The 26,924-nt window shown below is 38.2% G+C and overlaps 4 protein-coding genes and 1 pseudogene across 4 annotated transcripts; 4 read left to right on the top strand and 1 right to left on the bottom strand.

Moving 5' to 3' along the window:
• The first annotated feature begins 6,550 nt into the window (after nucleotides 1-6,550).
• On the top strand, nucleotides 6,551-18,567 carry LOC145163684 (uncharacterized; annotated as a pseudogene).
• A 63-nt stretch (nucleotides 18,568-18,630) lies between these two features.
• LOC145163683 (F-box/LRR-repeat protein At5g02910-like) lies at nucleotides 18,631-19,131 on the top strand. The gene has a single exon (XM_079082486.1). The coding sequence runs from the start codon at nucleotides 18,631-18,633 to the stop codon at nucleotides 19,129-19,131; it is 501 nt and encodes a 166-aa protein (XP_078938612.1).
• A 1-nt stretch (nucleotide 19,132) lies between these two features.
• LOC145165987 (uncharacterized) lies at nucleotides 19,133-20,709 on the top strand. The gene is made up of 3 exons (XM_079084911.1): nucleotides 19,133-19,464; nucleotides 19,530-19,727; nucleotides 20,128-20,709. The coding sequence occupies exons 2-3, from the start codon at nucleotides 19,545-19,547 to the stop codon at nucleotides 20,530-20,532; spliced, it is 588 nt and encodes a 195-aa protein (XP_078941037.1). The 5' UTR covers nucleotides 19,133-19,464; nucleotides 19,530-19,544; the 3' UTR covers nucleotides 20,533-20,709.
• A 1,059-nt stretch (nucleotides 20,710-21,768) lies between these two features.
• On the top strand, nucleotides 21,769-23,279 carry LOC145165986 (uncharacterized). Its single transcript, XM_079084909.1, has 5 exons — nucleotides 21,769-22,189; nucleotides 22,269-22,494; nucleotides 22,585-22,674; nucleotides 22,783-22,811; nucleotides 22,890-23,279. The coding sequence occupies exons 2-5, from the start codon at nucleotides 22,351-22,353 to the stop codon at nucleotides 22,945-22,947; spliced, it is 321 nt and encodes a 106-aa protein (XP_078941035.1). The 5' UTR covers nucleotides 21,769-22,189; nucleotides 22,269-22,350; the 3' UTR covers nucleotides 22,948-23,279.
• A 6-nt stretch (nucleotides 23,280-23,285) lies between these two features.
• LOC145165985 (uncharacterized) lies at nucleotides 23,286-24,803 on the bottom strand. The gene has a single exon (XM_079084908.1). It carries the CDS (start codon nucleotides 24,728-24,730, stop codon nucleotides 23,462-23,464), a length of 1,269 nt encoding a protein of 422 aa, XP_078941034.1. The 5' UTR covers nucleotides 24,731-24,803; the 3' UTR covers nucleotides 23,286-23,461.
• Nucleotides 24,804-26,924: the final 2,121 nt, after the last annotated feature.

The raw sequence follows: 26,924 nt of genomic DNA, 5'->3' as shown, positions 1-26,924 counted from the left end.
TCTGTGTGAGATTTTGGACTGGTAGTCGAGCAACTATTGTTTCAGTAGCCTGAGGTGAGTCTTCTCACTATACCAATGGGTCGACGTCACTAATGTCGGCCCATTACTTGATATGAGATTTCAGTAGTTGAGTATGCAATGGTTTGTTAAATGGTATGTGTTGACTTATGTGAAGACCATGGGGGGAGCCTATGGCAGTTGGTAAGACCATGGGGGGAGCCCATGGCCCATGGATGCAATACCATGGGGGTAGCCCATGGCATTCCAGAAGAAGACCATAGAGGGAGTTCATGGCAAACTTATGTGTATATGTGCATGACATTATGTAGTTATGTGTTTTGTGTATTTTGGGAAACTCACTAAGTGTGTGCTTACAGTTTTGTTGGGTGTTTCAGGTACTTTTAGTTCTAAGGGCAAGGGCCCGACTTGATGGCGCAACATGCACTCTCCAGTATTTCCGCACTTTATGTTTTGGATACTCTGATCTTCAGACAATGAATTGTGTAATGGAATTTTGGAAAAACAAATATGGTTGTAATTTCTAATTATTAAATGAAAATTTTTATCTTAATTTTTAGGTTGTTACAAGTTGGTATCAGAGTCTTGGTCTGAGAGATTCGCGCACACTCGCGGGTGTGTCAGAACTCAAACTGAGGAAACGGTAAACCCTTTTTCAAAAGAAACAAAAGTTAAATTTTCCTGAAAACGGTTTTCTTAAGGTAAAAGGGGAGAGTGCAAAGCGCGTAATCGACCGAGCTCAAGTAAGGTGTTGTTTGTTTTTTCTGAAACAAAATGTCTGCAGTCTGCGGACCACATCTGTAGACCTCTGCAGTAGAAGAGGTGGACCAAACGTCTGTAGTCTGAAAAAAGAAGACTGTTTGTTTTTTTAACATCTGCGGGCTACTAAAATAAACTGAAATCTAAATAAACTGATTTTTTTTAAACTTCAAAGTGATTTTTTAATATTTTTATGACTTTGTTATAAATAATTAACGAATCTAGATCAACTTTTATGTATTATTGTATAAAAAATAAAAATAAAATGGTATGAATTAACATATATATTTGATAAAAACCAACAACTTTGGTTGCAAAGTTATAACAAAACATTATAATTAATTATCAAAGAATTTGATACATAAATGGATGAAAATAAACTTCGATTTTTTCAATTAAATCCATTAAAAACGTACCATAAATATTTTTTCTCGAGAAATTGACGATACTGTATTAAATAATGTTTTACAAAATTTGGCAAAAAAATATAAGAATATATTATGATTTTTTTTTCATATTTATATAAACAACTTCAACGACTATTATTGTAATAAATCTTTATTTATAAATTTGTCAAAAATATCATGTTTGTATCGTCGAACGTTTTTTTTTTAAGTTTTGTAATTTTTTTTCAAATTGTTTATCATTAATAAAGTTGGAAAAAATATAAATTAAAAAAAAACTTAAAAAAAACAAAGATATATATGTTTTTTTAGGCTAGAAGATGTCTGAAAATGTTAGAAGACTCTGGTCCACATCTGCGCCAAGAAGAGGGCGCACAGACATTTTTAGGTCTGCAGTCTTCAAAAAAACAAACAGTCTGCGAAGGCTAATGTCTGCGCGTGGTCTGCGCGGCGCAGACAGAAGAGGTCACGCAGATCTGCAGACAAAAAACAAACACTACCTAAGTGTTCCCAATGTATTAGCCATGTTATGGATATATTATTGGAAATTGATGTTGAACTGGTTATTTTCTAAGTGTATGCTTTCAAAGTTGTATATGTCTAGGATTGCATAACCATAGAATGATGGATCCTGCCTTATTTCATGTTCCTTGTTTGGTTGTGGTTTTAGGGTATAAGCTTTATTTGATAGTATATGTGATTTTATTTGTGTATAACTTGCATGCATAGGGCAACCTGCTATGATTGATTTAGGTGTCTGGTTCGGTGAGGATTGAGAAATCGTAGAATAGTATAGGATCTGAGTTTGTGTTGTGTTCTGTGGGTCATGTTATATGTGGTTGGGTGAATTAGAGGCATCAGGTATGGCCTTGGGGAAGGTACATGTAGGTGTGGAACGTAGTATTGGGGTCGTACTATTGAAAGCACATGACATGTACCCGAAACAAGAGCATACTTGGAAGCTCTAAGGAGTCCGGTGAGGAGGAATCCCTTCGAACTTCCTTATCAATTGCTATTTATGTTGTATTTTTTTTAGTTGAGGATGGTGATGATTACGCGAGGAGGTTCGGGTTCAGGATCGGGTTCAGGATCGGGATCAGGATCAGGTTCAGGCTCTGGTGTAGAGCCCATTTATGAAATGTTGTGCGATCTTATCGCGATTGAGGTTACTCGTGGCATCCTAGACGCTACCCGGTGATTTTTGGTACCGTCAAGGAAGGGATCATGGAGATTATGGAGGAGCGGCTCAGGTCTTTTCGAGCCGAGATTGATGCGGGTCAGATTGGGAATCGAACTCCCTCATTTCAGGAGTTTAAGGCGTGTGGTGCGCCTGAGTTCTTTGGGGTTAGGGACCCCATCACTAGTCCTCGCTGGGATGCAGACATGGAGAATGCCCAGCGCACGAGTTTTTGCCCCGAGGTGGCGAAAGTAGGGTTCACGTCCTGCATGCTGAAGGACCGGGCACGAGATTGGTGGGAGGAGGTTACCCGCGAGGTAGGATCTGCGGGTGTGGCTGAGATGTCTTGGGAGGAGTTTATGTAGAGGTTTGATCTGGACCATAAGCTCCTATCATGCCCTTTTGAAGATACAGATAAAGTATTACTCATTTACTCCATAATCCATATTAAAATTAAACTCCTCAAACAATGGGTTACACATACTATATTCTTACTTAACTGCCATCTTAAATGGAATATGAGCTTGTAAATACCACCCAAGATCATTATCGTTCATTAAAATCATAGAAAGATAATTGTTAAAGTGTAAACAATTGGATCTAGTTTTACCACACCATTTATGTCGTCCATAACAACCTTTATAATCTCAAGAGCAATACTTACAAGGTTTCTGTTTTTTTATTGTTTTTCATGTTTTATTGTGAGATTATCTAATCCAAGATTTATTACTCCATTCAGTCCAATGCTTTTTTATCTTTCTGTTTTTCATGTTTTTTTCCGGTCTTCTGTGGCGTAGGGATCGTCTAGAAGGTTTTTTAAACTTAGAGACAAAACTCAGATTTTAGGATACTATTAAGTTTTGTCTATATATATTTTAGGGAAAATGACAAAAATGCCCTACGAACTTTCTAGGGTTTACCCATTGAGTCCCTAAAGTTTTTGTCAGGCTTTATGGGTCCCTGAACTAGGATATGACTTGCTCTTTTAGTCCCTGTCAACCTGTAATAGCCGGTTCAGTGACCTTTTGGACCAAAAAAACTCACATTGTGCTCCTATAATGTAACATCCCAAAATTCAAGACCAAAAATTTCATTTTTAATTTAAAGATTCATAAAACAGATTACTGAAAACGCCATCAATGTTATCTCATATCATGAAAAACCATAAGTCAAGTATCTCAAAAACATATCATATGAAAATAATGTCTGAGTACAAATCCCAAGAATCTCATGTGCGGAAAATCGTGTGTGTGTGATGCGTTGCAGTCATGCCGACTCCTTTCCCTTCGAATAAGAAGTACGTGAAACCAAAACTGTAAACTGTAAGCACGAAGCTCAATGAGTTCCCCCATCATACCACATACCATACAATACACATACTGCCTAGCATATTCGGGTGCTGGCCTACCCATTCGGTCTCTTTCAACCGGTAACCGTCTACTATATCAAGGTGCTGGCCTACCCCTTCGGTCTCTTTCAACATGTAACTGCCTAACATATCAGGGTGTTGGCCTTCCCCTTCGGCCCTTTCGACCGGTATTGGGGACTATTTTACCCCTACTACTACTATCACATAACATCATAGCATACTGCCTATCACATAACATCATAGCATACTGCCTATCACATAAATCACATACTGCCTAGCATATCAGGGTATTGGCCTACCCCATTCGGCCCTTTCGACCGGTAATGGGGTCTGTCCTACCCCTCCTACCACAATCACATAACATCATAACATACTAGCACATAAAGCATAACAGATGGTGGCATACCAGACGATTATCACAAAGACAATCATCTCTACTATATCTCCTACTAGTTTGCCGACATTGGTGCCTTAGACCCACTTCTACTGGAAGGTAACTCACCTCACACTGCTGAAGTCCCGCAGACAAAACCCTAGCTGTTGGATGACAGATTCCCGAACTATCAACATCAAAACAACACCCAATTAATAATTGGGTTCCAACACATAACCATAAGTCCATGCTTGGGGTAAAAGACTACTTTACCCCCATCTTAGCTTGATCAAGCTCAAGGCCCAATCCAAAGGCCCAAAAGTTAAACTATGAACCAAAGCCCAACATATGGCCCAATTTTCCAAATTGGGCCCAAACCTTTACATGGTCTTACCCTAAGGCCCAACCATTTATTCTAGTCCCAACACTTGGCATTCTGACGGTCCAATGTCTCATAATCATCAAGGCCCAGTTATGGCCCATTTATGGCCTAATTTTCCAAATTGGGCCCAATCCTTTCCAATGGGATTTATCCTAAAGCTCATCCAAATATTCTAGTCCATATACTTGTTCTTGGATGGCCCATCAATAGCCCAATCACCAAAGCCCAATAGAAAGGCCCAACTAAAGGCCCAAAGAAAATTAGGGTTTTCACATAAAATGACGATTAGGGTTATGTGTTCCTACTTAACCCATTAAGGACTTAATCCATTAAGTCCATCAATCCACTAGGCCAAACATACAACGTGATTGGGCTTAATTCAAAATTCCAATCCAGTGGTCCAAACATGCGGGTCCCGAAAATTCCAAATTAACATATCTAAAATTAGGGTTTTCTAAACCCTAATTAGGGTTTCCAACCCCATCACGTCCCAATAGTCCATTTGTTAAGATTTTAGGTTAATTAGTTGTTAATTAAATCGAGCACCACCTACTACCACCTCGGGTAGTGGTAGTCAACGGCGGCTCGCGGCGGCGGCCACCACCTCACGATGGTGTTATGAATTTTCTTGATTATTTCAGCCACTAATTACAATTATACAACAATATCCAAATGAACACACACACACACACACTCAACCACCCTTGTGGCGACAAGCGGTGGTTGGAGGTGGCAGCCACCACCTCACGGTGGTGGTGATGGCTTTTCTCGTGAAGTCCGGCATAGCAAACACCACCCACGACACACACTAACAGCAGAAATACACACACACACTTTCTGTTTGCAACATGAATCCAACCACCTACCTGGTGGCGTACGGCGGCGACGATGGTACAAAATGGAGGGCAGCAACGGCGACAGATGGACGATGGTGACCACGTCTTCAACGGGGACAATGTTGCGACAGGAGAATAGGGACGAGAGGGACGTAACAGCCAGTGAACGCGAGTCTAACCGGTCTCCCCACGACCACAGTATCGAGCTCGAACTCTCGCCATCACCGGCGATGAGAGTAGTGGCGGTGATGCGTCGGCAGGAAGAAGGAGGAGAAAGAGTATCGATCGAAACAGTAACAACGACAGCCACACAACCAACTGTGGCTCCGTCTTTAACAGAAGCGGCGCAACGGCGGCTAAAGGTGCGAACCCGACAGCATCCAAAAGTCGCCTTCTATCCTCGTCAGTCTCGACACACCTTGTTGCAAAGGAGAAGATATCACAGGTTGTCTTCGTTGGTCGGGAAAATGAGAGGAAGGGGTGTTGGCGGCGACCGAAAGTGAAGAAACGGGGTTGGCGGCCGGAGGATGAGGGTAGTGAGGGTGGCGGTTGTGAATAGTATTTAGGGTTAGGGTTACCGGGGGTGACAGGTTATTTACCCCGACCCCATGAAACTTCCTTCCATAATGACGCAAATGGTCCCTCCTCCTTTTTCTTTCAACTTAAGCCCGTTATTTACCCTTTTAGCACCAACCTCTAAAAACCCTTTCATAACAAGCCCAACATTTTACCTAACAGCCCCTCATCTACAAATAATTTTCAACTGAAGTCCATATATTACCATTCAGCCCCTTAGCCTCCAACATCTCTTCAAATTAAGTCCCAATAATTTACCAAGCAGCCCATGTCTTCATAAATATTTACAAAACCAATCCGGAACTTACACTTTTAACCCCCAACATCCAAAAATTATGACAGTTAACTCCTCGAAACCAACACCTTGCTAAATTATTATTGATTTTAGGGTTACTATTCATTCATTAATTTGTCTATTTATTTATTTAATAAACGAGGTGTTACATATAAAGCCAACAAAATAAGTTCGGGGATCAATTCGTGAAGTTACAATATAGAACATAACGTCAATCTTAAAGGGTCTTGGTTTTTGCAAACCACACAGATTAAGACACGTGGCAAACACTTACAACACTTCACATGTTATTTGAGCCAAGCAAATAGATCTCTCATGTAGAACTAAAAACAACCACCCAAAACCACATTCTTGTACTCCAATGGCTTTCCCTTCTTCCGACCTTCACTTTACCTTGTTACCTCTAATGGCCCAAGGCCATATGATACCCATGGTGGACATTGCCAGAATGCTAGCCCAACACGGTGTTCTTGTCACTATAATCACAACTCCATTTAACGTTGACCATTTTAAATCAGTCACTGATCGTGCAATTAAAGCTAACCTCAAGATTCAAGTACTTGAACTCAAACTCCCTTTAGCTGAAGTTCGATTGCTTGAAGGATGCCAGAGTTTTGACTTGATTCCATCAATTGCACTCGTGGTCAAATTTGTTGATGTCATTTCCATGTTAGAGAACCAACTGAAAGCATGCTCCGACATTTAACTCCTGCTCCAAGTTGCATCATCTCGAATAGTGGTTTACCATGAACGACAGGTATGGCTAAGAGGTTAAATATTCATAGGCTTGTTTTCTACGGACCAGGATGCTACACGTACATATGCATACACATAGTAGCGAATACTAGAATACTTGATGAAATCAAATTCGACTCTGAGTACTTTGTGCTGCCCAACCTGTTGGATAAGGTGTCTAAGTCCATAACTATTTCTGGTATGTACTTGACCCGACCCGGCATGGTCCATTTGGGTTGCATGGCACCATGCAATTGGATAAACTAAAATGAGAGAAATAACACTTATGGTTTATTAATATATTATAAGTTCTAATATATTAATAATATTATTTAATTAGTTTGATCAAGAATTAATTTAGAATTAATTAAGTGATCAAAAGATAACTAATTAAATATATGGGTAGATTATGTAAATCTTCCATATCTTATATAGTGGGCTAAGAGGCTCCATGGATTATCAAGTTGGGTTCCACCCATAGGATGCTCCATGGATGCTCCATGGGAGTTACAAACCCATGGGTCATGGAAATAAAGAGTCATGACACATTAGGGTTTACATGGTGTAACCCTAGATGTGTCAACACTATATAAGAAACCCATTCTCCACCAAAATCGTGTACACATAAGAAACAAGAGGGGTAGGCCGATTTTAGAAGTGTGTATTCTCTCTAAAGTCATTCCAAAAGCATTTGGTGTTGTGTGAAGCATTTGAGGCATCACACTTGGGGTGCTAGGCTCACAAGGTTTCAAGGATCATAAGCAACAACAAGGTAAGTTATTCTATCTTTCATGCAAGTTAAAATTTGTTCCCCATGTATGCTAGATAGGAATATAACCTTGGAATTCAACTTTGCATGATAATTAGACAAACATAGATCCAAGGTTATTAGGGTTGCATGTACACTTAGGAAGTGTTAGAATGCTCAAAACCCATCAGTGGTATCAGAGACAGGTTCGTTTGTTGTTTTTTTTGTGTATAAACAGCTTGAAAAAAAATTGTTTTTCTGTTTTCTGCTCGTATGAAAGTTTGCACATTTGTTGCTGGAAATGGACTAGAAACATTACCCTAAACTGTTTTGATGTTTTAAAGATTGTTTTAGATGTTGTAATGTTTGTGCTAATCCATTTACAATGGCAATTATTAAAATTACAAGTTTTTTTTAAGTGTAATTTTTGATTCTTGAAAGTGTTCATATTCATGTTCTTGAACTTATGAAGATTAGATGATTATAGGAATTGTTTGTAACCTTCATGGTAGTTTAATTCATGATCATAATGTGTTTTAATGGAGTCCATAACTTGTCCTCAAGTTATGGAAAACCAAAAGTCTCATTTTTATTAAAGCCATTAAAAGAACACAAGAGTTATAAAAATGAAGAGTGTTTATTTTTATTACTCAATTAATTCATAAGTTATAAGAAATGAAAAGTTTTGGAAGTTTACAAAACTTGCCCTCAAGTTTTGGAACAAGTAAAGTCTTGATTAAAACTTTAGTTCCAACCCTTAGAATTTTAAAAGTTAAAATTCAACCCTTATACTTTATAATATTATAAGTTACTAATATATATATGTATAACGTCAAGTCGTCTTACCGCTAGTACGCCTCATTCACGAAGCCAATCTATAAGGGGGGTATAAGGTTGTTGCCTATAAAATGGCAACTTAATGGGTGTCCACTCTCACCCACCGCTTCCTTGATCGGTGGAGGGTCGTTAGCCGAACGGGTAAGACAAGGACTTATAAATTCTCATTAAAAGTATGATGAATATTATAAAGTAACTAAATGCTTTTATTAAATTCCCAATCTTAGTTACTTTAGGAAAATGTGAATAAGGTGCTAATCCATGAAATTACACTTTACACTTTGTTTAAGTCGTTGGTGGAGCGTGTATGGTTAACCGACACACTAACTTGGACTTAACAAGGTAGGTAAAGGGTGACTTAAGGTTTACCATAGCATCGGTGGAGCGTGTGTGGTTTACCGGCACATCGATTGAGTGATAAACCTTGAGGGTACCAAGTGATTTGCATAGTTACTTCACACCTCGTTTTGTGATCCTCGGTATCCCAGTCACAAAACTTGGAGGGCACACTCGAGATTGAAACATGCCTTTGAAAAGTTCATTGAATCTCAAAAGAATCTAGGAATTTCTAAGAACCAATTAAAAACCTAATATTTATATTTCGTTTTTCATGGTGGAAATTGGTGAATCGTCATTCACTTACCTTTCAAATATGTTATAGCTTGGATTACGGCATACCTTTTCTATGTTATAATATATTATGATTGGATCCTAGCCTTAATATTACATTTGGGTGTTTTATTAAGGACTCTCTTAATATCTAAACTAACCTTGTTCTTTTCTTTCAGATGTCTTCAAACAATGCTGCTTCTGACTCTAATCCTAATGGCTCCTTTACCCTTATGAACTTGTGTGGGAAAGTCACTTTTGATGGATCCAACTTCAATGAATGGATCAGAAACATCAGGATGATTACCCGCTACGAGGACAAAGAATATGTCCTTGACAAGGAGCTTAAGGAGATTGATGAGACCACTGCAACTCCCCAGGAGATCGCTGACTTCCGGGCACATGAAAGGGATGCTACAAAAGTGGCATGCATCATGTTGGGCACCATGACAGCGGAACTCCAAAAGTCCTATGAGGACTTCTACCCTTTTGAAATGCACCAAGATCTGATGGAAAGATACCATGAAAGTGCACGACAGGAGAGGTATGAAATCATATGCTCTATCATAACAACCATGATGAAGGACGGGGAATCCGTCACAAGCCACATGCAGAAAATGCAAAGGTATGTGGATCGGTTGCTGAAGCTTAATGTGAACTTCCCTGAGGAGCTTGCAATAGATATCATTTTGCACTCCTTACCATCGTGCTATGATCAATTCCGCATGACATATCACATGAATAAGGAAGAGGTCACACTTAGCAAACTTCAGGGACTCCTCAAGACCGCAGAAACAGGTCTTAAGGGTAAGTCGGTTGTTAACACTCCTACTCCAAACTCCGCCCCGGTTTTGGCAATCGGGAAAGGTAGAGGGAAGAAGAGGAAGAGCTCTTCGAAGGGTACCAAGGCTAGGACCCTTGATGGCTCTTCTTCAAGTGGAACCAAGAAAGGTTTTGTCACTCCTTCTTCTGACCCTAAAGAGGCTGAATGCTTCTATTGCCATGAAAAGTCACATTGGAAGCGGAACTGCCCAAAGTACCAGCAAGATGTGAAGGATGGGAAAGTTAAACCCAACCATGCAGGTATTTACACTATCTTATCTAATAACTCACCCCATTCTAACTCTTGGGTCCTTGATACCGGTTGTGGTATTCATATCTATTCTGATTTGCAGGGACTAAGAAGAAGTGAGAATGTGGAGCATGGAAGAATAAACTTAATCATGGGGAATAGGAAAGCTTTACCTGTCACCAAGATTGGAGTTTATACTTTATCGCTAAGTAGTGGGTTTAGTTTAGATTTGAATAAATGTTGTTATTCGCCAGAAATGGCAAGAAATATTATTTCCTTTCATGCATTGTATAAACAAGGTTTCACCTTTTCATTTGATAATGAAGTTGGTTCGATTAATGCTTTCTTTAATAATGTTCTTTATTTTAAAGCATTACCTTGTGATGGTGTGTATGAAACTGTATCTGTGGTTGATAACTTAGGAAATAATGTATTGTGTATTGATTCTGTTAATGATAATAACTTGGATAAAGCATCATTATGGCATTGTCGTCTTGGACATATAAGCAAGAAACGCATAGGCCAACTCCAAAAGGATGGAGTATTGGAGTCATTTGACCTAAAGTCAGATGATAGTTGCGAATCATGCTTACTTGGAAAAATGACAAAGTCACCCTTCACAGGCTCTTGTGAGAGGGGTGAAGGTTTGTTGGATCTTATACACACGGATGTGTGTGGGCCCTTCAAACATGCCACAAGGGATGCTAATCGTTATTATTTGACTTTTACTGATGATTACAGTAGATATGGATATGTCTACTTAATCAAGCATAAGTCAGAGACTTTTGAGAGGTTTAAAGAGTTTAAACAGGAAGTCGAGAATCAATTGGGCAGGAACATTAAGATGCTTCGATCCGATCGAGGTGGTGAATATCTTAGTTCAGAGTTCCTCGACTATCTTAGGGAATGTGGGATTGTCTCACAATTGACACCTCCCAGGACACCGTAGTTGAATGGTGTAGCTGAGAGGCGTAATCGAACCTTGTTGGATATGGTTCGTTCCATGATGAGTCGAGCTTCGCTACCAATCTAATTTTGGGGGTGTGCCTTAGAGACTGTCGCCCATATCCTTAATCTAATTCCCACAAAGAAAGTTGCCAAAACTCCTCATGAGATGTGGACTGGTAAAGTACCCAAACTAGACCACATTAAGATTTGGGGTTGCGAGGCTTTCGTGAGACGCGAGACTCATGATAAGCTCGAACCTCGAAGTGAGAGGTGTATTTTCATCGGCTACCCACAGAAATCCTTTGGTTACCTCTTCTACAGACCTAGTGAGAATGTGGTCTTTGTAGCTAGGAGGGCTTTCTTTCGAGAGAGAGAGTTCATAAGCCAAGGAGACAGTGGGAGGCAAGTTGACCTTGAAGAAATTCAAGAGTCAAGTGGTGAAGGAACTTCAAACCCTAGCACTCAACTTGAGGAGGAAACTCCTGTTGAGCCAATTGACAAGTCTGTACCTCTGAGGCGTTCCACAAGGGTTAGGAATGCACCTGAGCATTACTATGGATTCCATATTACTGCGGAAGGTGATACACTTATCAGTGATGAGACACTGATAGGTCTGGATGAACCTAACAGTTACGCGGAAGCCATGGTAGGCCCTGAGTCAGCCAAGTGGAAAGAGGCAATGGACAACGAGATACAATCCATGTATGACAATCAAGTTTGGAACTTGGTTGAGAATGTACCAGGTCGTAAGACTGTAGGGTGCAAATGGATCTTCAAGAAGAAGACCGACATGGATGGTAATGTACACACTTATAAGGCACGACTGGTTGCAAAGGGTTTCTCACAAACTCCGGGAGTTGATTATGATGAGACCTTTTCTCCAGTGGCCAAGATTAAGTCTATTAGGGTTCTGTTAGCCATAACTGCATTTCATGACTATGAAATATGGCAAATGGATGTCAAAACCGCTTTCCTTAATGGAGAGTTGGCTGAGGATGTTTACATGAGTCAGCCAGAGGGTTTTGTCAATACATAGTACCCTAATAAAGTGTGTAAGCTTGAGAAATCCATTTATGGGTTAAAGCAAGCACCTCGCAGATGGAATCTTTGCTTTGATGAGAAAGTCAAGGAATTTGGCTTTTCTAGGAGTGAAGATGAATCTTGTGTATATGTCAAGGCTAGTGGGAGTATAGTTAGCTTTTTGGTATTGTATGTGGATTACATACTACTCATAGGAAATGACATCCCAACTCTGCAGGAAGTTAAGTCCTGGCTTGGGAAGTGTTTCTCTATGAAGGACCTAGGAGAAGCTGCCTATATTCTAGGGATAAGGATCTTGAGAGACCGGAGTAAAATACTAATTGGACTTAGTCAGAGTACTTACTTGGATAAGGTGTTGAAGAGATTCGGCATGCAGGACTCCAAGAAAGGAGAGTTACCCATCCAGAGTAACGCCAGATTGAGTAAGACACAAAGCCCTAGTACTGAGGCTGAGATAGCAGAAATGAGTCGAATACCTTATGCTTCGGCTGTAGGATCGATCATGTATGCTATGACGTGTACTCGACCTGATGTAGCCTTTTCTTTGAGCATGGTTAGCAGGTATCAGGGGAACCCTGGCAAGGCACACTGGACTGCGGTAAAGAATATCCTCAAGTACCTACGGAGGACTAAGGACTGGGTACTTACCCTCGGTGGAGTGAAGACTTGAGAGTTGTAGGGTATAGTGATGCTAGCTTTCAGACTGATAGGGATAATTTCCGCTCTCAGTCAGGTTGGGTCTTTACCTTAAACGGAGGAACAATTTCTTGGAAGATTTCCAAGCAAGAGACAGTGGCTGATTCAACTTGCGAATCAGAGTATATAGAAGCTAGCGAGGCCGCAAAGGAGGCGATATGGCTGAAGAACTTCATTGGAGACCTTGGAGTTGTACCAGCTATTAAAGAGCCAATGGAAATTTTCTGTGATAGTGAAAGTGCAGTTGCCTTAGCCAAGGAACCAAGGAATCACGGGAGATCCAGACACATCGACAGAAAATACCATTTCATCAGACATCGAATAGAAGAAGGACTCCTCGTGGCAAAGAGGGTATCATCGGATGAGAATCCAGCAGATCCCCTCATGAAGGGACTGACTCGGGTTAAGCATCTCCAGCATGCTCGGAGCATAGGGCTGAAGAATGATATTAGATTTAGTAGTTAGATAACCTTGAAATTTGTAAAGTGTAATTGACATTAGATGATGAATAAAAGGTGTTTTATTTATGAGTAAAGTGTTGCTATCTCTTGTCGATCGTTTACTATATTTCTTTTGCATGTTTTTGACTTCCAGAATAATTATGTTTGGTATATCATATTATTCGAACCTCCACAATCGGTCATATGTCGGAAGTAGGTATGAATCAAGACTGTCATGATTGGTTGCAGAGGTCTAAGTTGTTGGACATGGCTACAACACTCATGAGTGCTCATAAGTTCTGAGCATTGGACTCAACCCACGCTCACTGGAATCACTTCATGGAATTTATCTCGAGTGATCGTGAGATGGTAATATCATATAAGTCTTCAAACCTAGAGATATGATTTGTTACTTATGAGTTGGTTATGCATTGATTGTACGTTAACGCATTGGTAACTCGATGTTATAAAATGTGCTTTGTGTATAATTCAATGAGTGGTAGAACAAACATATGAGTCGAAGTTTATCTGTTCCTTCTTGGATTAGAAGCTGATATCTGGGCCCCTCGATGATTTTGTTTTGACCTATGTACCGGGCCCGGTCAGAACTAAGTTGATGTGTTCAATTAAGTTCTTTGTCAAACAAATCGGAAATCGGGAAACAAACTGCTGGACAATAAGTAAGACATTGTTCCATGTATTTGTCCGGCTGATATCTAGAACAGAGGATTATATGATCACTTATCTTAAATGTCGTATCATCATCTTCTCAGTTCCGAGAGACCTTGAAAGAGCTACGATTGCCGATCGGTTCCTGAAGTATTGCAGTTATAGTTATTAGAGTTATCCAAGTGGGAGACTGTTGGATAAGGTGTCTAAGTCCATAACTATTTCTGGTATGTACTTGACCCGACCCGGCATGGTCCATTTGGGTTGCATGGCACCATGCAATTGGATAAACTAAAATGAGAGAAATAACACTTATGGTTTATTAATATATTATAAGTTCTAATATATTAATAATATTATTTAATTAGTTTGATCAAGAATTAATTTAGAATTAATTAAGTGATCAAAAGATAACTAATTAAATATATGGGTAGATTATGTAAATCTTCCATATCTTATATAGTGGGCTAAGAGGCTCTATGGATTATTAAGTTGGGTTCCACCCATAGGATGCTCCATGGATGCTCCATGGGAGTTACAAACCCATGGGTCATGGAAATGAAGAGTCATGACACATTAGGGTTTACATGGTGTAACCCTAGATGTGTCAACACTATATAAGAAACCCATTCTCCACCAAAATCGTGTACACATAAGAAACAAGAGGGCTAGGCCGATTTTAGAAGTGTGTATTCTCTCTAAAGTCATTACAAAAGCATTTGGTGTTGTGTGAAGCATTTGAGGCATCACACTTGGGGTGCTAGGCTCACAAGGTTTCAAGGATCATAAGCAACAACAAGGTAAGTTATTCTATCTTTCATGCAAGTTAAAATTTGTTCCCCATGTATGCTAGATAGGAATATAACCTTGGAATTCAACTTTGCATGATAATTAGACAAACATAGATCCAAGGTTATTAGGGTTGCATGTACACTTAGGAAGTGTTAGAATGCTCAAAACCCATCACAACCTTCCTGACCGGATCAAAGTTACCAAACCCCAAGCTTATGATTGGCCAAAAAGAGACTCAAAAGAAAGGATGGAGATGTTTCAACGTATAGAGGAAGCTGGAAAAGCTACATATGGGATTGCCGTGAATAGCTTCGACGGGTTAGAGCCCGAGTATGTTGAAGAATTCGCAAAGGCAAAAGATAAAAATGTGTGGTGTATTGGACCGGTTTTATTACTCGCATGTTGCCCTTTGTTCTTACATATTTTTTAATAATTATAGAAAGGTTGGAACACCAAGACCTCTGTGGAATCAATATTCATAAGGGTTAGCGTCAACACGTGCATTGCTTGCTCGATATGGTTGGTGAAATACTCTCAAAACTTTACTGCAACACCATCCATTATTCATAAGGATGTATGGTATCAATATATTAACGAACACAGGAAATACTGAATCAGTCCTTTATTGACATATAACCATATTCCAAACAAATTACAAGAAAATTCTCCCTACAAATTACACTCAACAATCACCTAATCAATCCTATATCTAATTAAGTAAAACGAAAACAATTTACAAATCTTATATCTAATATAGAAGAAAGGAACGACGAACAACAGGTTGCTAGATTTTTTAGATGAGAGGATGAGAGAGAAAACTTATGTGATTCGTCTAAAAATGATCTCTCAACGTTAACTGAAAATTCTATGTCACATATATATGGTTCACTAATACATCCACGTATCACATATATATGGTTCACTAACAACTCAGCTCCAAGTTAGATTTCCAGTCCAGCAGTTTGCACCATGCCCACATTCACCCCGAACTTGTTTTTTGGCTTTATTGGGGCACAATGTAAGTTTTTTTGGTCTAAATGGTCACTGAACCGGCTATTACAGGTTGACAGGGACTAAAAGAGCAGGTCGTATTCTAGCCCGACAAAAACTTTAGGGACTGAATCGACCAACCCTATAAACTTTGTAGGGCGTTTTTGTCATTTTCCCTATATTTTAACCTAATTTCATTTGAGAAATGGAAAATGACACATATAGCCTACGAACTTTCTAGGGTTTACCCTTTTAGTCACTAAATTTTTTTTATGGCTTTATGAGGGAACCAAGTTGTGGGTAACTTGTTCTTTTAGACTATTTACTTGTTTTAGCCGTCTTGGATAACAGATAGATCAAACTTGGGCCCCACCCATCTCTCTCTCTCTCTCTCTCTCTCTCTCTCTCTTTCGTAACTTGCTGCAACAAGGAAGAAGGAGCTTTATCTTCTCCTGTTCTCTCCCGACCACACATCAACCCCAACACCAACACCGCTGCACCACCACAACTAACCACTGCACCACCACAACTAGGTCATAGACCACCGCAAACCCACCGTGAACCACCACCATTGGTCAGTTGTTGTCAACCAACAACCCCTTATTTTCGTCATCTGTTTAGAAAATCAATTACCACCACCGTTTCAATTGTTGTGACCACCGAATACCACCCAACACCACTTTCCACCCACCACCCACCACCATCAAACGCCCATCACCGCCATCACCGCCACTGTTGTGAAATTCCGACCACCACCAAGCTCCTCCTTTCCCCCATTCATTTTCTCGTCGAATTCGAGAAGAAACGAAGTAGCAGAAGGCCGCCAGAGCAGCCCCCTGTCGCACACCACCACCGACTGCCCTTCTACCACCGTTTGCTGCTACTGCCGCCGACAATCTTCAGTTACCACCATTGTTCGCTGCCGCTGCCGTCGGTAAGCCAGCTCCACCCTCGAAATTTTGACTGTGTATTTTGTGCCTCCGATCGAACATCAGGTCGATTCCCTTGATTTTTTTTCTTCCCTGGCTCATACCTTTAATCGCGAATCGGATGAAGACGTTGAACAATTTAAACTTACGTTCCATTTAATTAATTTCAACCCTGGAATTTGCTGACTATTACTAACGGTGGTATTTCAGGACTAAGGCTGTGAGGATTTAGAGGGATATGTCATCTTATGTAAGTCAATATAATATCACATGAAATTGGTGGTGGGCGTGGTTAGTCCAAGGAAGATGCAGACAAGGATTTGAACAAGTTTCATCCATTTGTATATAACACTTCTGGTCAAGTGACAAAAGCAACTTACTGCAGAGGCTTGTTGGAGAGGTTTGACTTTCAAATCCAAATTAGAGAGAGAGAGAGAGAGAGAGAGAGAGAGAGAGAGAGAGAGAGAGAGAGAGTTGTGGGCCCCTCTTATTATGTTTAATTATTAAAATGTAAAAATACGTGAGCTGTTGGTTACCCCTTCGTTTTCTCAAAAAGGACGTTTTAGACCCGACACAACCAACTTTGTTCCCTTAAAAGACACATAAATAACATTAGGGACTGAACGAGTAAACCCTAAAAAGTTCGTGGTTATATGTGTCATTTTCCCTTTGAGAAAATAGGCCACACTAACCCTACATCGTCGATTCCTCCCGCCGTGACCACCATCGCTGAGTCCCGTCACCCCATCCCTATCATCGCCGATTCCGACTACCACCACCTCCATCATCTCCTTTCCGGCCGACCCCACCCCATCATTGCCGATTCACGAGTTAGTCAACAACGTGATGAATCTGATTTCTCTTTAAGGCATCGACCTCCATACTTATCCCCTTTGTCGTCCGTCGTTATCAACCCAACATCAAGACTCTCAGGTATGTTCGGATACTCTATTTATGAATTTTGATTCATAAAATTTCTTAATTTATGTCTTATACTATGATTAGGGTTTCAACATATAACTTTTATTTGATTAATGTTCATTTAGATCGGTCCTTATGAAACCGCGGGTGCAAAAGATGTCAAGGCCACAGTTAATTTGCAGCTTAACGTCCATGTGGTTGTTGAAATAGAATTTGCATCAGTAAGTGTTATTTCTTGCCCAATTTGCTCAAATGTCGTTGAAAATATCATGATATCGTTTTCTTTCGTGTTTGTGTTTGTTGCCTCAGTTTTTAGAAGTTATGCTGGCAGTGGCTAACAGTTACAAAGAATGATGATGTTGATCATAAACCTGCTGGTTCTAGCATGTTAACTGCAAATCATGTAAGTTGAACTTTTGAAAAGCATTTTAGTTATTTGGTGAATCATTTTATATGTATAAGCTGGATAAGCCATGGCAAACCATTAGAGAAGGTATGTTTTTACGAGAAAAACCAGTCCAATCTCATTCTATATGCTCTTGCAATTGTGTAATTACCCATTTATTTCTTTTACCGATTATAATCATGTAGATTGGCGATAGTACTTTGAACTCGTTTTCTGTTTTTATGGTCGCCAAATGAAATAAAAAAAACGAAGCATATCCTAGTTAATGCTACTAATTTTGATCCCTATTTGTATAAAACAAATACTCAATGCATATAAACGATCCTGAATTGCAGGAAGTCTTGGAGAGTGAACAATTCTTGATGCTTGATTGTCAAACCAGTGATAATTATTGTTGTTTATAATGCCGAATTGTATAATTTGATATGTTTGATCTTGTTTGAAACTCGTTTTCAAGTTGGATGTTAATTTAGGTTTAGGTTTAGTATGTCGTGATTATTGCATTCTATCTCATTGCAGGTTTTGGAGCCAAAAAGAATGGATAATGATCATATGGTGGGATGAGATGCAATGTGTTTATAATTGAAAATTCTGATCAAGGTATTAGAATGGATTTTGGAGATGAGAAAGTTGGAATGAATGTAAAAGAGGATGGACTAAGCAGCCTGAGAGAGGCTATCAGAAGTTGTGTTTTGTCATGTAGATGGAGGTTTATCTGGACTTCAATACTCTGTCTGAATTTCTCAGATGAGGATTTCTCTCCTGAATTTGTTTCTAACGTTCTGTATCACCGCAATAATCAGTTACAATTGTCTTCAGTGAAGCTGGTTCCTCCGGCTGAGGTTAGCCACGATTCTGTCAAAGGAATTCTGGACTACGCATCCTCTCACAGTAACCAACAACTGACTATTATGACAGGCGACTCTTTGACGTCTAATTACATTGGAGTCGTGGACCTCTCGGCTTTAACAACACTGCATCTTCATTATGTCACACTCTCTGGTGATAACTTCACCTGTCTTTTCTCCAAGTGGCCCAACTTAAAGCATCTCTCCTTAGTAGATTGCCGAGTGATGGAAATGGTTGTTTTGAATATATGTCATCCTTGACTTTCTAATCTCACACATGAACATTCATTCTCTTGGTTGGAAGTTGTCAAGGTGGTTGCACCTCAACTCAAGAATCTCACTATTAAAGGTTTCAGTGGGAAGGAATTTCTCATTTCTGCATCAGGCCTTACCTCCTTGGTCATAAAAGGTTTTGATCCTTTTCAGCTAATTCCCACACAAGGACAAGGTTTCCCTTCTTTGGAGAAGGTGGATCTCTGTTTTAGGGTGAATCTCCATTATACAGGTTTACACCAACAGGCTCGTAAATTAGCTTGTCTGCTTAATCAGCTCCACAATGTCAAATTCCTTACCCTTAACTTGGGGATTCTTCAGGTATTAGCTACTTGTTAGTTTATCATACTAGGATTGTTAATCTTCTTTTCTTATATTTTATGTAGATTCTTTCTTCATCCATGGAACCAGTCTCACATCAGCCTTCTCCGTTTGCTAACTTAAATATCTTAAAGTTTTTAACTTGCCCTGCAACGCTATACATGGAGTTGCAACCACACGAGAATGTAGCTACATCTACTCAAATAAAACATAATATGCAAGATAGTTTTTCAAGTGCCATCATCACAATCATCTCACGTGAGGTATGTATACATACAACAACTGTACAGTTTATAACACTACAATGCTACGTTTCATCTTTTTCCTGGTTTATGTAGTAAAAAGGTTCATTAAACGAAATGTAAAACCAGACCTAAATATGCAACATTGCATATAACCTGGTCTAGTTGATGTTAATGTTTGGATTTTATTTATTAATAGACAAATTCTATTTTAATAAAGCAGTAGGTTTTGAATATATATATATATATATATATATATATATATATATATATATATATATATTTCAATCTGGCAGTTACCGCATTTGATTAATTTTTTTTTTTTTTTTTTTTTTTAATAAGAAAACTTAGTGGGTTATATTCATTTTTATTATAATGGACAAATGTACGATGATGATGATGATGTCAAACAACAGTGCAGGTGATTATAGGTATGAGGAATATCGCATCAGCACAAGGACTTATGCAAGGAATACCGGCGCTGGTACAGCAGTGTAAAAGATATCGCAAAATCATCAAGAGTAATTGCATGGGATACATCAATGGAGGAAGGGACTTTGAGAATAAGTTGATAGAGATGAATGCAAGGAGAATAGAAGAATCAATCGTGACAAAGATGCAGCGCGTTCAAAGACTGCTGACTGGACTACCTGTGTCAAATAGTCTAGTGCTGCAAGCAATATTTTCTAGTGTCTGTCAAGCAGCTGAAGTTGTCTCGAAAAATGTCTTGGAACGTACCAACATCCAATATGATAACAAGTCAAGGTCTTTCAGTGTAGCTTCATCATCGCGATGCAGGTTTCATAAATTACCAGATTCTAATTAAGTTGTTGATTTCCCATATGTCTGGCTATAACCAAAATTCCAGCCATAGGTGTCATTATATCTGTTTTGATTTCAGAGAATTTTAGCATGTTTAGTTCCAACAGATCAAGAATAGACTGAATTGGATTTATCATAATTAACTATGAATGAATGAACTTAATTTAAGTTTTCTACTCTATTTTGAAATTAGTCTGGAAACATAATTTTGATCTTATTAGGGTAAACAGTGATTTGTTTCACATATTGACTTGTCATATCAGTAGATTTTTTATTAGAATTTGTTCGATATTTTGGGTGTAAATTATTAAATATTGAATCAATGGTCAAATTATGGTATTAAGGTTGGGTGAAATACCAGGATTTTTATTATCATGTATCTGTCATTTTGGAAGTAAATTGTTAGTATAAAAAAAATTGTTTGGAAGTAAATTGTTGAAAAGGAGGTACCATTTTTTGCTGACCTTATGAAGTTATTGAAGTAGCAAGTGTTGTACCAAACTATTTTATACAACTCTACTAAAAAGTAAAAACCCAATAACTGGAAGTCAACACCATCGTCTCTCTCCTATCTCCTTTTGGCGCAATATTGTCAACTTCGTTCCCCATGCTACATGTGTTCATGCATGTACGGTGAAGGTGATATATAGTATTTGTCAAGGTTTTGAAAACCGGACCGGAGACCGAACCGGCCGTCTTACTGATTCAATGGTTCAATTGGTCCAATCGGTCAGTCTCAAAAACCCGAAAAACCTGATGATGTCATACTTATATTATTCACAATTTTTATTATATAAAAAATACAAAACCTCTAAAATATATCGTTTTAACTTAGTAGTTATACTCGATTTGGTTTTCACTTGGTAAATATATCATCCCTAATAACATTTCTTCCCTCCATTATCGTTTTACCATCATTGTTTTTTTTTTCCTTCATTATCGTTTTTACTTCACCCTAGTGAACAATATTGTTTTCCATCGTCACGAAGGAGGAAGATGATCAACGTTCTTGCTTCCTTATCAAAACTATTGTGTACATTATGAAACTACAACTTCAAGTGGTAACCTAATCGTAATCTTTATATAGTAAAACAACGTATTTTCATGAGGTTTAGTACCTAAGCTTAGGTGGGGCTGTAATGTATATTCATTTTTCCCTATATATATATATATATATATATATATATATATATATATATATATATATTCCCGATTTTACCGGCTCGACCAGACCGGTTTTTACCGGTTCACATGACGAATGGTTTTCTGGTTCACATGACCGAACCAGACCGGTTCCAGTTAAACCGGCCGATCCGGTCCAGTTTTCAAAGCATGGGTATCAGGTTGAATGTCTTTTCTTCATTGAGACTTGAAAGGAAGATGGAGTCTATTTTTTGGTGTAAGCATCTGTTTAACTCAATGTTACTATGATAATTGGGATTTACACTTTAGTACTTCGTTTCTATAGCTCAGAGGGTGATCATGGAAGAAACGCTAGTGAAGATAAACATACGCCACTGAAAGATGCTTTGAAGTCTGATAAGGGTAGTATTGGAAAAGAAAATATCAAGGAGGATGTGAATCACCATGATGCAGAGAAGATCAAAAGGAATGGCTTAGTGACAAGACGTTGACATGGCAGTAGCTTTTTAGCTCCTTATGTAAGTTTAGATGTTGTGGGAACCTGCAATTGTTTTCTACCTTTTTGATTCTAGAAATCATGGTGGTTAATTGTTGCAGGATTTTGGTGAAGATAACTCAGAAAATGAGTCAGATGATGAACATGGTGAATCAGGTGAAGAGATGACATGTCAATGGAAGTATGTTGCTATTATATATGACTAGATATCCATTAATTGCAACCAGTACTTGTATTCTTCTTCAGTCTCTCTCTTTAAAGCGACTTACTGAGGACAATGATATATACAAGATTTTCACTAGTATTATGTCTTTGCATCCTCCAAAGGTAATTAACAGACTGGAAGCTTAGTAGAATTCCATTGGACAGATTTACAATTACAAACTCAAATATTATTCTTGGTCTTTGTCATTCCAGGAGGAAGATCCCTTAGAGTATTTAATAAACAAATTGAATGAAGACAGACGGATTGTGATATCAAGGAGTAATATAAATAAATTGCATAAGGTATATACATCTTTTCTCTCTTTATAATGTGATAGTTTCATGCATGCATTACGTGTTTTTGATTGATGTTTTCTGTTTATGTGTATTAAAACTGCTTATCTGTTTCAGGTTCATGAGGAAGTGTGGACCTCTTGCATGTAAATACTGATGGAGTGATACTTTCCACATTTGACTTTGTTATGCTTTTTTATCATACTCCTCTCTCTTTTGTGCAGAATCTTTGTATTGCTGCAGCATATACACCTGTTCAAGAACACGACACAACTCCAGTAGTAGCATTAATTTGGATGAACAGTTGGATGTTTCTTCATCTTTCTTTGGTCTTTTCCAAGGAACTCAAAGAACACTTCCATTGTCTTTTCAGTTATAAACTTTAAATTGTTGGATGACATACATATAGGTGGGCCCATCTGTTGCTTATGATGAACGAACTCAGAAAATGGAAAGAAAATCACAATTGGGCTTTTGATGAATTTTCTCAGATTTTTTTTTCTTGGCATAATGTAGGGTGGCAGATACAATCTTTGTACTTAGAGAGTTGCATCAGGAAAATATGATATTTTGTAGTCATACAAACTGTTAAAGATGATAGAATGTAGATACATAGCACCTAATGAAGACTATTTTTTATAAAATTTCCATTATGTTCATAAGCCCTGAATCTTACTTGATACATCCCATGATAATGGGTTTCTTTAGTGAATGTGAATGTAGAGAATATTACACAAATGCAAGTCTTATTTTATTTAGGAAGACAAACCTCGGCCATTATTGCCCAATTTTGACTCTATCGAACAAGTCCCAAATTGAGGATCCCCCAAGAAGTCTGTGGCCATGATTTCTCCTTGGATTTCATCACCAAAACTCTACACCATGAGATCCAACCTTCCCATGACATTCTCTTATCCCATGGACTTCCCCATTGCAGAAGAAGCTTCAACCCTTCTTCACTCTCTTTCTCTGCCTCTTCGAACCTCCCTTGGCTCAAATAAATCTGCGCCAAAACCACATGTGGTTCCCCAACAAATGGGTTCTTCTCCAGACTCCTTTTCAACACATCTTCACACCCATCCAATCCTCTCTTTGACACGTTACAAACACCTTCCCAGTACCGATCTCTTGCTTCTATCTGATCCTTGGCGCTCAATACTCTGGTGCAATTTTCAAGAATTGATGGCGTCACAAGCTCGATTTCTTCATCTCGGTTTTTGTTGGATGATTGAGGCTGTTCAATTGAGTACAATTCTTCTTCTCTAACGATCAGTGTGTAAATTGCTCCCATCCTTGATATGGAGTTCATCCATAGTCCTGGTTTTCCATCCCCCGGCCACAACGCGCTGGCCCAATCATTACCGGAAAATTTGAGCATTCCATCTGAATTATCGAACAATACATCCTGAAAACTGAACAGTTGATCGCTGAAATCGGCAATTGTCATTAGCAGGAAGGTCGCTACTACTCTCCTCGATAGATGCACATCTTCGCCTGTTTTTATATGCTTCAACACGATTCCATCGGCAGGCAAAATTGATTGAAGTTTCTTCCTCCACTCTTCATCTCCGATCTCCAAAGCACCTTTCCGTGCATTAGTCAACGATCTCTCGGAGTCCTTTAGGTGTTGCACAAGCTCCGATTCGTTGGAGTACTGGAACAACAGGTCATCATGGATAAGCTGTTGGCGAGGCACGACACAGAACAAGTGGATCAACCGCTCCGCCGCCTCGCCGACGTGTCCACGAACGATGTCGCGGCCAGTCGAAGGATCGAAGATGGCGAGGTTGACGTAAGAATTAGAGTAAGCAGAATGGAAGAGGCCGCAGAGACATACTGCATCAGGAGCACCCCATAGTTTAAGGATCCTGTAGATGTCGACGAGGTGGTCGAGGAAGCTGCCGTGCTTGTGCCAGCACTCGCCAGCTCCGACGGATTTCAAGACCGAGATTAGGGATGGAAGTTTGACGTCAACGTTCTCCAATTGTCCCCGGAGAAACGGCCGCGCCGATTCCAACAGGGTTTGCAGATGATTGCTTTGTGGTTCAGAGGTTGTATACGGCATCCTTTTGTTTTTTTGTTACGGAAAATTCCGGTGAGTGTGAAGCACAGGGATAAAGGTCCATAAACATAAATTGTGTCGACTCATTTTATTTAAGCAATATTCGCAAAAAAAAAAAAAAAAAAAAAAAAGATACCATTTGAATATCTATATTTGATCATTTTTTTCGCCATTTAAGAAAATAATCACCTGTTTCTGAATATCAGAATAGATATTTCGGACATATAAATTGGATTCTAAACTGCTTACTATTTTGAATTTTGTAGAATCGTAATTCTATTTTATTTTTCTGTTTTAAAATTTAAATACGTTATTTTATTGTCGATATACAAATCAAGTTCTTAACTTCCATGCTGAGCTAAAATAATTTAAAGGTCACACCGCCTTTCAGTGGTGGATTTAGAAAAAAGAAATAGGATATTTAAACATAGATTGAAGTTAACGCAAACATAAAATTTACGATATTTAAACATAGATTGAAGTTAACGCAAACATAAAATTTAATATATAATAAAAAATAATTTTAAAGAAAACAAGATATATTAAAAAAGTCTTTAAGTCATTATATTCTCCCTGCCCGCCATTACAATTTAACGGATCCAAAAACTCTATCAACACCTTATTAATTCATCAACACCCACATAACTTTCTTTTCCGACTAGTTGAAATTCGCCCTTAAATCTAACTATATTTTTTTCCTTCTCCAATGAGCTCAAGCCTTGTATGAAGCCTCATGTGATGAAAAACGTTATACTTACCATAGAAGCATAGTATGAAAAGATGAAAACATCTTCTAAGGGAGCCATCCACAAAGAAATGACATTACGAAGAAAAAGAAGAATATGATAACTGGCACCAAAAATCGAGGACATTGAATATGCCTGAATGGTAGATGGTAGATAAAAGAACGCTGGAACTAAGAACAGAGTCATAGTTTTGAAATTATGGAGGACATTGAACTTCTGTCACATGTAATTTTTTTTTTTTTTAAGACTTAATAGTTTTTTTTTTTTTTTTTTTTTTTATTTATTTATTTTCCAAATGACACGTCTCTCCTATTTTTTTTGTCTATTAATATATAAAAGTAAACTTGATATTAAGTTAAATTAAATTTAGATACATGATAATAACTATTCGGGTGCCGCTAATAAAACACCTTTTAGACACCCTTAGATTTAAAAGTCAAATAACTTTTTGCATTGGGAATATAGATTTTTGTTGTTGGGATTTCCCTTTGGCCGCCTAATCTCTCTTCCTAATAAAAACCTCTCTAGGTTTGCCACATGTCCCTCTTATAACCCATAACAATCCATGTGTCATTACCTCCTATATTCACAGAAAAAACTTCCCGCCCAAAACATTATTATCGGACTCTAATCTAACTCTAACTCTAATCTAATCTAAATCTAAATGTAACACTAAATTAACGGAGTGTAATCTAATCAAAATCAAATTCAAATTCAAATTCAATTCAAATAAAATCACTATACTATAAAACGAAAATTTTATTTGTTATCAATTTTTGACCGCCCAATCCACACATTCTGCTACTAATCAGCAAATATGTTTCCTTATTAAACTTGCATTAAAATCCATCATATCACATAAAATCAGCAATGAGTTTTTAATAAGTTTATATTTTTCCAAATATATCTGCATCATAATAGGAATTAAATCAAATCAAATCAAATAAAATATTAACTTCGAATTTGAATGTTTTCTTTCACTTATAAATACGAAACCTTTGAATTCGTTTCCAACATTTTCCTATTCGCATTTTGCTGATTAGCTGAATCATAAAACACTACGATTCTGGTAAGGCATCCCCAAACAACAATGTCATTATTCTTCTCCTTCTGTTTTTTTCTTTCTGCATAAACCATGCAATTCTGTTATTGTTATTGTTATTTTTATTTTGATTATATATCTATATTCTTCTCCTTCTGTTACTTTGTGTAATATCTTATAGACAAAATCATCATTTTTCTCATATTTAGACACAAAATGCATAACTTCATCATATTAATCACCATAAAAAATGGTGACTATAGAAATTAAAAAGGTTTACTATATAAATTAAAAAGGTTTACACAGAATGAAATTATATGTTTTAATTTTTGTTAAATACGAATAAGCTTTCTATGCTTTTGTTTCTGTGAAAAACCTAAAAGTGCACCAGAACCTTTTTTTTTTTTGG

This window comes from Lactuca virosa, chromosome 3 (assembly GCF_052849685.1).
Source record: "Lactuca virosa cultivar CGN04683 chromosome 3, Lactuca_virosa_CGN04683_v6, whole genome shotgun sequence".
Lineage (NCBI taxonomy): Eukaryota > Viridiplantae > Streptophyta > Magnoliopsida > Asterales > Asteraceae > Lactuca > Lactuca virosa.
Note: the sequence above shows the minus strand (reverse complement) of the source record. Positions and strands in the feature narration are given on the sequence as shown.

What these genes read in the sequence shown, in the direction of transcription:
- LOC145165986 (XM_079084909.1), top strand. Translation starts at nt 22,351, where the DNA reads ATGTTGCTATTATATATGACTAGATATCCATTAATTGCAACCAGTACT. An exon ending in TGTCTTTGCATCCTCCAAAG is followed by an intron (nt 22,495 to 22,584) that starts GTAATTAACAGA and finishes TTGTCATTCCAG; the next exon opens with GAGGAAGATCCCTTAGAGTA. An exon ending in ATATAAATAAATTGCATAAG is followed by an intron (nt 22,675 to 22,782) that starts GTATATACATCT and finishes TATCTGTTTCAG; the next exon opens with GTTCATGAGGAAGTGTGGAC.
- LOC145165987 (XM_079084911.1), top strand. Translation starts at nt 19,545, where the DNA reads ATGGAACCAGTCTCACATCAGCCTTCTCCGTTTGCTAACTTAAATATC. An exon ending in TCACAATCATCTCACGTGAG is followed by an intron (nt 19,728 to 20,127) that starts GTATGTATACAT and finishes ACAACAGTGCAG; the next exon opens with GTGATTATAGGTATGAGGAA.
- LOC145163683 (XM_079082486.1), top strand. Translation starts at nt 18,631, where the DNA reads ATGGATTTTGGAGATGAGAAAGTTGGAATGAATGTAAAAGAGGATGGA.
- LOC145165985 (XM_079084908.1), bottom strand. Translation starts at nt 24,730, where the DNA reads ATGCCGTATACAACCTCTGAACCACAAAGCAATCATCTGCAAACCCTG.